Raw genomic sequence first — 10628 nt, 5'->3', positions numbered from 1 at the left:
CCTATAACGAACTGTACTATAATATCGAATGGCTTGATGAAGTTCTTACACGAAATTAGAAACGGAAACGTAATTTCCAATATGGAGAGATACTGAATTGAGACGACAGTGAATCACGGGGAAATTACATGCCAGTAGCGGTTGTTCCGGTGAATACCGGCGTCAGCCTTCGTTCTCTCGTGGTAAGTAGGATATGAGTATGACTCTGTTTTCCTTCAGCCACTTATCCTCTCTCTACTAGAACGATGCACTTATCTACAGCAGCACTTGTAAAGTACAGTAAACTGTAATTCTTATTACTTAAAATTTAACTGTGTGTGGTAAATGGTAATGCCACAGATATTGTGAATCGATTTGGGACCCTCCGATCCGACCCGTATGTATAATGCTAAAACGAATTAATAAAGATAAAACATAATAGAAATCAATTGCTAAAATTCACCCGATTCGATTTTTGTCTTAACTAACTAACCGAAATGTCAAAATCAATTGTCAAAAAAACCATTTAATACGTGGGACAAATTTGGCCCAAGAAATATATGATTGTGGTGTGACTCCTAATAAAATACAGTTTAACTAAAATTTTATTATGTTTTAATTTTTTTTATTTAAAAATATATAAATAAAAATATATTCGTGATTGTAATATACTATTATTAATTTATTATTCAGTATAAAATCAAAAAGCATGTTATTACCTCTTGGGATTAAAATCGTCTTTTTAATTATTAATTTATTACAACACATCTGATTCAAATGGAAGGGATTGTCACAATAATTGTAAACTCCTTTACATTTGGCTATGCAGGAAAAGGTTTCTCGCCTTGTATACTCCTTGTGTAAATCGAACTTTTAGCTCAAATTATTCCATAAATTTCCAATAGTTTTTGCCTACGTACCTTGTAAACTCCTAGTTTAAATTCAACTTTCAGCCAACAATATGTTGATTCAGAGTCTAATCATTGCCCTAAACCCTGAAATTCGGAACATGAAAACCCCTAACACGAACCGTACTAAAATATCGAATTGCTTGATGAAGTTCTTACAAGAAATTAGAAACGGAAACGTAATTTCCAATATGGAGAGATACTGAATTGAGGCGACAGTGAATGACGGGGAAATTACATGCCAGTAGCGGATGTTCCGGTGAATACTGGCGTCAGCCTCCGTTCCCTCGTGGTAAGTAGGGTATGAGTATGATTCTGTTTTCCTTCAGCCACTTATCCTCTCTCTACTAGTACGATGCACTTATCTGCAGCAGCACTTGTAAAGTACAGTAAACCGTAATTCTTATTACTTAAAATTGAACTGTGTGTGGTAAATGGTAATGCCACAGATATTGTGAATTGATTTTGGAGCCTCCGATCCGACCCGGATGTATAACGTTAAAACAAATTAATAAAGATAAAACATAATAGAAATCAATTGTTAAAATTAATCCGATTCGATTTTGGTATTTATTAACTAACCAAAATGTCAAAATCAATTGTCAAAAAAACCATTTAATACGTGGGACAAATTAGGCCTAAAAAATATATGGCTTTGGTGTGACTCCTAAAATTTGAAGTATGAAAAGATTTCAAATTAGAAAAAAGATAACAAGAATACTTAATTATATTCACAAACTAATAGAAAACAGTTTAACTAAAATTTTATTATGTTTTAATTTGTTTTTTACTTAAAAATATATCAATAAAAATATATTCGTGATTGTAATATATACTATTATTAATTTATTATTCAATATAAAATCAAAAAGCATGCTATTACCTCTTGGAATTAAAATCGTCCTTTTAATTATTAAATTATTACAACACATCTGATTTAAATGGAAGGGATATGTCACAATTGTAAACTCCTTTACATTTGGCTATGCAGGAAAAGGTTTCAACCCTTGTATACTCCTTGTGTAAATCGAACTTTTAACTCAAATTATTCAATAAACTTCCAATAGTTCTCGCCTACGTACCTTGTAAACTCCTAGTTTAAATTCAACTTTCAGCCAACAATATGTTGATTCAGAGTCTAATCATTGCCCTAAACCCTGAAATTCGGAACACGAAAACCCCTACAACGAACTGTACTATAATATCGAATGGCTTGATGAAGTTCTTACACGAAATTAGAAACGGAAACGTAATTCCCATTATGGAGAGATACTGAATTGAGGCGACAGTGAATCACGGGGAAATTACATGCCAGTAGCGGTTGTTCCGGTGAATACCAGCGTGAGCTTTCCTTCGGCCACTTATCCTCTGTCTACTAGAACGATGCACTTATCTGCAGCAGCACTTGTAAAGTACAGTAAACTATAATTCTTATTACTTAAAATTGAACTGTGTGTGGTAAATGGTAATGCCACAGATATTGTGAATTGATTTGGGACCCTCCGATCCGACCCAGATGTATAATGTTAAAACAAATTAATAAAGATAAAACATAATAGAAATCAATTGCTAAAATTTACCCGATTCGATTTTGGTATTTATTAACTAACCAAAATGTCAAAATCAATTGTCAAAAAAACCATTTAATACGTGGGACAAATTTGGCCTAAAAAATATATAGCTTTGGTGTGACTCCTAAAATTTTAAGTATGAAAAGATTTCAAATTAGAAAAAAGATAACAAGAATACTTAATTATATTCACAAACTAATAGAAAACAGTTTAACCAAAATTTTATTATGTTTTAATTTGTTTTTTATTTAAAAGTATATAAATAAAAATATATTCGTGATTGTAATATACTATTATTAATTTATTATTCAATATAAAATCAAAAAGCATGCTATTACCTCTTGGGATTAAAATCGTCCTTTTTATTATTAATTTATTACAACACATGTGATTCAAATGAAAGGGATATGTCACAACTGTAAACTCCTTTACATTTGGTTATGCAGGAAAAGGTTTCTCGCCTTGTATACTCCTTGTGTAAATCGAACTTTTAACTCAAATTATTCAATAAATTTCCAATAGTTCTGGCCTGCGTGCCTTTTAAACTCCTAGTTTAATTCAACTTTCAGGCAACAATATGTTGATTCAGAGTTTAATCATTGCCCTAAACCCTGAAATTCGGAACATGAAAACCCCTAAACCGATACAACAAACTGTACTATAATATCGAATGGCTTGATGAAGTTCTTACACAAAATTAGAAGCGGAAACGTAATTTAAAATATGGAGAGATACTGAATTGAGGCGACAGTGAATGACGGGGAAATTACATGCCAATAGCGATTGTTCCGGTGAATAACGACGTCAGCCTCCGTTCTCTCGTGGTAAGTAGGGTATGAGTATGACTCTGTTTTCCTTCAGCCACTTATCCTCTCTCTACTAGAACGATGCACTTATCTGCAGCAGCACTTGTAAAGTACAGTAAACTGTAATTCTTATTACTTAAAATTGAACTGTGTGTGGTAAATGGTAATGCTACAGATATTGTGAATTGATTTGGGACCCTCCGATCCGACCCGGATGTATAATGTTAAAACAGATTAATAAAGATAAAACATAATAGAAATCAATTGTTAAAATGAACCCGATTCGATTTTGGTATTTATTAACTAACCAAAATGTCAAAATCAATTGTTAAAAAAATCATTTAATACGTGGGACAAATTTGGCCTAAAAAAATATATGGCTTTGGTGTGACTCCTAAAATTTTAAGTATGAAAAGATTTCAAATTAGAAAAAAGATAACAAGAATACTTAATTATATTCACAAACTAATAGAAAACAGTTTAACTAAAATTTTATTATGTTTTAATTTGTTTTTTATTTAAAAGTATATAAATAAAAATATATTCCTGATTGTAATATACAATTATTAATTTATTATTCAATATAAAATTAAAAAGCATGCTATTACCTATTGGTATTAAAATCGTCCTTTTAATTATTAATTTATTACAACACATATGTTACAATTGTAAACTCCTTTACATTTGGCTATGCAGGAAAAGGTTTCTCGCCTTGTATACTCCTTGTGTAAATTGAACTTTTAACTCAAATTATTCAATAAATTTCCAATAGTTCTGGCCAACGTACCTAGAAAAATCCTAGTTTAAATTCAACTTTCAGCCAACAATATGTTGATTCAGAGTCTAATCATTTCCCTAAACCTTGAAATTCGGAACTTGAAAACCCCTACAACGAACTGTACTATAATATCGAATGGCTTGATGAAGGTCTTACACGAAATTAGAAACGGAAACGTAATTCCCAATATGGAGAGATACTGAATTGAGGCGACAGTGAATCACGGGGAAATTACATGCCAGTAGCGGTTGTTCCGGTGAATACCGGCGTCAGCCTCCATTCTCTCGTGGTAAGTAGGGTATGAGAATGACTATGTTTTCCTTCAGCCACTTATCCTCTCTCTACTAGAACGATGCACTTATCTGCAGCAGCACTTGTAAAGTACAGTAAACTGTAATTCTTATTACTTAAAATTGAACTGTGTGTGGTAAATAGTAATGCCACAGAAATTGTAAATTGATTTGGGACCCTCCGATCCGACCTGGATGTATAATGTTAAAACAAATTAATAAAGATAAAACATAATAGAAATCAATTGTTAAAATTAACCCGCTTCGATTTTGGTATTTATTAACTAACCAAAATGTCAAAATCAATTGTCAAAAAAACCATTTAATACGTCGGACAAATTTGGCCTAAAAAAATATATGGCTTTGGTGTGACTCCTAAAATTTGAAGTATGAAAAGATTTCAAATTAGAAAAAAGATAACAAGAATACTTAATTATATTCACAAACTAATAGAAAGCAGTTTAACCAAAATTTTATTATGTTTTAATTTGTCTTTTATTTAAAAATATATAAATAAAAATATATTTGTGATTGTAATATACTATTATTAATTTATTAATCAATATAAAAATCAAAAAACATCCTATTACCTCTTTGGATTAAAATCGTCCTTTTTATTATTAATTTATTACAACACATGTGATTCAAATGGAAGGGATATGTCACAACTGTAAACTCCTTTACATTTGGCTATGCAGGCAAAGATTTCTCGCCTTGTATACTCCTTGTGTAAGTCGAACTTTTAACTCAAATTATCCAATAAATTTCCAATAGTTCTGGCCTACGTGCCTTTTAAACTCCTAGTTTAAATTCAACTTTCAGGCAACAATATGTTGATTCAGAGTTTAATCATTGCCCTAAACCCTGAAATTCGGAACATGAAAACCCCTACAACGATACAACGAACTGTACTATAATATCGAATGGCTTGATGAAGTTCTTACACGAAATTAGAAACGGAAACGTAATTTCCAATATGGAGAGATACTGAATTGAGGCGACAGTGAATCACGGGGAAATTACATGCCAGTAGTGGTTGTTCCGGTGAATACCGGCGTCAGCCTCCCTTCTCTCGTGGTAAGTAGGGTATGAGAATGACTCTGTTTTCCTTCAGCCACTTATCCTCTCTCTACTAGAACGATGCACTTATCTGCAGTAGCACTTGTAAAGTACAGTAAACTGTAATTCTTATTACTTAAAATTGAACTGTGTGTGGTAAATGGTAATGCTACAGATATTGTGAATTGATTCGGGACCCTCCGATCCGACCCGGATGTATAATGTTAAAACAAATTAATAAAGATAAAACATAATAGAAATCAATTGTTAAAATTAACCCGATTCGATTTTCGTAGTTATTAACTAACCAAAATGTCAAAATCAATTGTTAAAAAAAACCATTTAATACGTGGGACAAATTTGACCTAAAAAAATATATGGCCTTGGTGTGACTCCTAAAACTTTAAGAATGAAAAGATTTCAAATGAGAAAAAAGATAACAAGAATACTTAATTATATTCACAAACTAATAGAAAACAGTTTAACTAAAATTTTATTATGTTTTAATTTTTTTTATTTAAAAATATATAAATAAAAATATATTCGTGATTGTAATATACTATTATTACTTTATTATTCAATATAAAATCATAAAGCATGCTATTACCTCATGGGATTAAAATCGTCCTTTTAATTATTAATTTATTACAACACATCTGATTCAAATGGAAGGGATATGTCACAATTGTAAACTCCTTTACATTTGGCTATGCAGGAAAAGATTTCTCGCCTTGTATACTCCTTGTGTAAATCGAACTTTTAACTCAAATTATTCAATAAATTTCCAATAGTTCTGGCCTACGTGCCTTGTAAACTCCTAGTTTAAATTCAACTTTCAGCCAACAATATGTTGATTCAGAGTCTAATCATTGCCCTAAACCCTGAAATTCGGAACATGAAAACCCCTACAACGAACTGTACTATAATATCGAATGGCTTGATGAAGTTCTTATACGAAATTAGAAACGGAAACATAATCTCCAATATGGAGAGATACTAAATTAAGGTGACACTGAATGACGGGGAAATTACATGCCAGTATCGGTTGTTCCGGTGAATACCGTCGTCAGCCTCCGTTATCTCGTGGTAAGTAGGGTATGAGTATCAGTCTGTTTTCCTTCAACCACTTATCCTCTCTCTACTAGAACGACGCACTTATCTGCAGCAGCACTTGTAAAGTACAGTAAATTGTAATTCTTATTACTTAAAATTGAACTGTGTGTGGTAAATGGTAATGCTACAGATATTGTGAATTGATTTGGGACCCTCCGATCCGACCCTGGTGTATAATGTTAAAACAAATTAATAAAGATAAAACATAATAGAAATCAATTGCTAAAATTTACCCGATTCGATTTTGGTATTTATTAACTAACCAAAATGTAAAAATCAATTGTCAAAAAAACCATTTAATACGTGGGACAAATTTGGCCTAAAAAAATATATGGCTGTGGTGTGACTCCTAAAATTTTAAGTACGGAAAGATTTCAAATTAGAAAAAAGAAAACAATAATACTTAATTATTTTGACAAACTAATAGAAAATATTTTAACTAAAATTTTATTATGTTTTAAATTGTTTTTTATTTAAAAATATATAAATAAAAATATATTCGTGATTGTAACATACTATTATTAATTTATTATTCAATATAAAATCAAAAAGTATGTTATTACCTCTTGGAATTAAAATCGTCTTTTTAATTATTAATTTATTACAACACATCTGATTCAAATTAAATGGAAGGGATATGTCACAATTGTAAACTCCTTTGCATTTGGCTATGCAGGAAAAGGTTTCTTGCCTTGTATACTCCTTGTGTAAATTGAACTTTTAACTCAAATTATTCAATAAATTTCCAATAGTTCTGGCCTACGTACCTTGTAAACTCGTAGTTTAAATTCAACTTTCAGCCAACAATATGTTGATTCAGAGTCTAATCATTGACGTAAACCCTGAAATTCGGAACATGAAAACCCCTACAACGAACTGTACTGTAATATTGAATGGCTTGATGAAGTTCTTACACGAAATTAGAAACGGAAACGTAATTTCCAATATGGAGAGATACTAAATTGAGACGATAGTGAATGACGGGGAAATTACATGCCAGTAGTGGTTGTTCCGGTGAATACCGACGTCAGCCTCCGTTCTCCCGTGGTAAGTAGGGTATGAGTATGACTCTGTTTTCCTTCAACCACTTATCCTCTTTCTACTATAACGACGCACTTATCTGCAGCAGCACTTGTAAAGTACAGTAAACCGTAATTCTTATTACTTAAAATTGAACTGTGTGTTGTAAATGGTAATGCTACAGATATTGTGAATTGATTTGGGACCCTCCGATCCGACCCGGATGTATAATGTTAAAACAAATTAATAAAGATAAAATATAATAGAAATCAATTGTTAAAATTAACCCGATTCGATTTTGGTATTTATTAACTAACCAAAATGTCAAAATCAATTGTCAAAAAAAACCATTTAATACGTGGGACAAATTTGGCCTAAAAGAATATATAGCTTTGGTGTGACTCCTAAAATTTTAAGTATGAAAAGATTTCAAATTAGAAAAAAGATAACAAGAATACTTAATTATATTCATAAACTAATAGAAAACAGTTTAACTAAACTTTTATTATGTTTTAATTTGTTTTTTATTTAAAAATATATAAATAAAAATATATTCGTGATTGTAATATACTATTATTAATTTATTATTCAATATAAAATCAAAAAGCATGCTATTATCTCTTGGAATTAAAATCGCCCTTTTAATTATTAATTTATTACAACACATCTTATTCAAATGGAAAGGATATGTCACAATTGTAAACTCCTTTACATTTGGCTATGCAGGGAAAGGTTTCTCGCCTTGTATACTCCTTGTGTAAATCGAACTTTTAACTCAAATTATTCAATAAATTTCCAATAGTTCTTGCCTACGTACCTTGTAAACTCCTAGTTTAAATTCAACTTTCAGCCAACAATATGTTGATTCTGAATCTAATCATTTTGACATAAGAAACACAAAAAACACCCCATGCAAAGCATGGGTTTTCCGCTAGTTAGTGATTAATGTATGCAGTTTAACAAAATTACCAACTGCACCTCAAACTAATGGAGAACATGTACAACTCCCATAGCATAAAATACAAATCATTAAATCATTATTCCATCAAAAACATTCACCACATATACATACACTCAATCAAAATCTCCATCAGAATCATCATCATCATGATAAACCAATCCATCATCATCATTATCATCATCACCATCACTAACCTCCACCCCATAAATTTCATCAAGCATATTCTGAGAGTTCCAATCAGGCGGGAACGTCTTCTGAAGTGCTTCAGTGATATCACCGCCACCTCTTTCAATCTTCCTTAAACAGCGGGCCCAGTGGACAGCTGTCCCCATATCAACCGTTAAACCCGATTCCACCATTTCAGCACAAATGTGTTGAACTCCCGAGTAAATATAGTCTTCAGCTACTGAAGCTCTTGATAACAATGATGTCATTAAACAATGGTAGACAGCTCCATCAGGTTTTAATCCAGCAGATTTCATATCCTCAAAACATTTTAAAGCTTTTTCAGGAAGTGAAGCCCGGGCCCACCCATGGATTAGGGTTGTGTAGGTTTTCAAATTAGGGTTTAATCCTGCTGCCTCCATTTCCTTCATTGTTTTCCCTGCTCTCTGCACTCATAATTCATAATCAATAGATTAGCCACAAAATAATAATTAGTAAATAATAAAAGTACAAAGGGTAAATTGGGAAAAAGACATACAAGCATATCTCCAGCTTTACAACAAGCATTGATGAAAGATGTGTAAGTCCGGATATCAGGTTGAACCCCTTCTTGCTTCATTTGTTGCATTAAATCAGCTGCTTCCCAAACATCACCTCTTCTAGCCCATCTAAAAAAACAAAAACAAGATTAGTACTTACTAATATTATAAAATTAATACACTTACTAATCTTATTATAATTTTAAAAATCGTACCCATCTATAAGTATGTTGTAAACAAAAGTATTTCTTGGGATTTTTCGGGAATGCATTTCTTTAGTAACTGCTAAAGCACTTTGCATCCTTCCAGCTTTACAACAAGCTTTAAGTAAAGCCTCATATGTGAACACATCAACATCCAATCCTTCATTTTTAAGTATAGAGAAATACTCAAATGCTTTTCCAGTGTCACCTAATGATGCATATCCATGCATGATTGTTGTATATGTATGTTCATTAGGTGTAATCCCAGCCACCAACATTTCATCTAATATTTTTACAGCCCTTTCCATCTGTAAAAATAAAAATAAAAAAATCTATCAACTTTTTCACAAGTTAAAAATATATATATAAAAATAGACATACCAGGCGTTTTTCAACAAGACCAAGGATTAGGGCATTGTAAGTGTGGACAGTTGGAATGCAGCCAGTCATTCTCATCATATCAAAGACTTGAATAGCTTTTATGGCTTCTCCTGCTCTTGCATAGCCATGGATGATTGGCATAAATGTGCGTGAAGTTGGTTTGTGTCTTACTTTTTGCATCTCTGAAACTGTAGTAATTGCACGATCCATGTTTCCCATGCCACAAAATGCTGTGATGATGTTGTTGTAAAGCACAACATCTGGCTTTAATCCGTCTTTTATAACATCTTCAAATATTGCAAATGCGTTAGCCCAGTCTTTTAGCTTTATGAATCCGTTAATCAACATTGAATATGTCTTCATGTTATGCTTTATCCCGTTCCATTTCATTGTTTCACTCACCTCCAATGCTTTTGAAACTTTTCCCATCTACAAAAATTGATCATATGACACCGTATTAGTGTAAGCAGATACCAGCAATAAAGCAGAAAGCAGGTACCAGCAATAAAGTAGAAAGCAAATACCAGCAATAAAGCAGAAAGCATATACTACCAATAAAGTAGGAAGCAGATACATTCAATAAAGCAGGAAGCAAGTACTACCAATAAAGCAAAAAGCAGATACCAGCAATAAAGCAGAAAGCAGATACCAAATATAAAGCAGAAAGCAGATACTAGCAATAAAGCAGAGAGCGGATATTCGCAATAAAGCAAGCAGGTACTACCAATAAAGTAGAAAGCAAATACCAGCAATAAAGTGTAAAGCAGAAAGCATATACTAGCAATAAAGTAAAAAGCAAATGATAGCAATAAAGCAGGAAGCAGATACAAGTTATAAAGCAGGAAGCAGATACTA

At 32.0% G+C, this 10628-nt stretch overlaps 1 protein-coding gene across 4 annotated transcripts in view; it reads right to left on the bottom strand.

Annotated features, from left to right (window-relative positions):
* Window positions 1-8509: 8509 nt before the first annotated feature.
* LOC145136118 (uncharacterized) overlaps window positions 8510-10628 on the bottom strand; it is a 7056-nt gene continuing 4937 nt past the window's right edge. For all 4 annotated transcript variants that reach the window (XM_079070310.1, XM_079070309.1, XM_079070311.1 and 1 more), the window contains 4 exons: window positions 9774-10202; window positions 9405-9700; window positions 9189-9318; window positions 8510-9096 (listed from right to left, as the gene is read on the bottom strand). In XM_079070310.1, coding sequence (XP_078926436.1) covers window positions 8599-9096; window positions 9189-9318; window positions 9405-9700; window positions 9774-10202 — 1353 coding nt within the window. In that variant the 3' untranslated portion in view covers window positions 8510-8598. The remainder of the gene's footprint in view (window positions 9097-9188; window positions 9319-9404; window positions 9701-9773; window positions 10203-10628) is intronic.

Source organism: Lactuca virosa, chromosome 9 (genome assembly GCF_052849685.1).
Source record: "Lactuca virosa cultivar CGN04683 chromosome 9, Lactuca_virosa_CGN04683_v6, whole genome shotgun sequence".
Lineage (NCBI taxonomy): Eukaryota > Viridiplantae > Streptophyta > Magnoliopsida > Asterales > Asteraceae > Lactuca > Lactuca virosa.
This window is presented reverse-complemented; position numbering and strand designations above follow the sequence as displayed.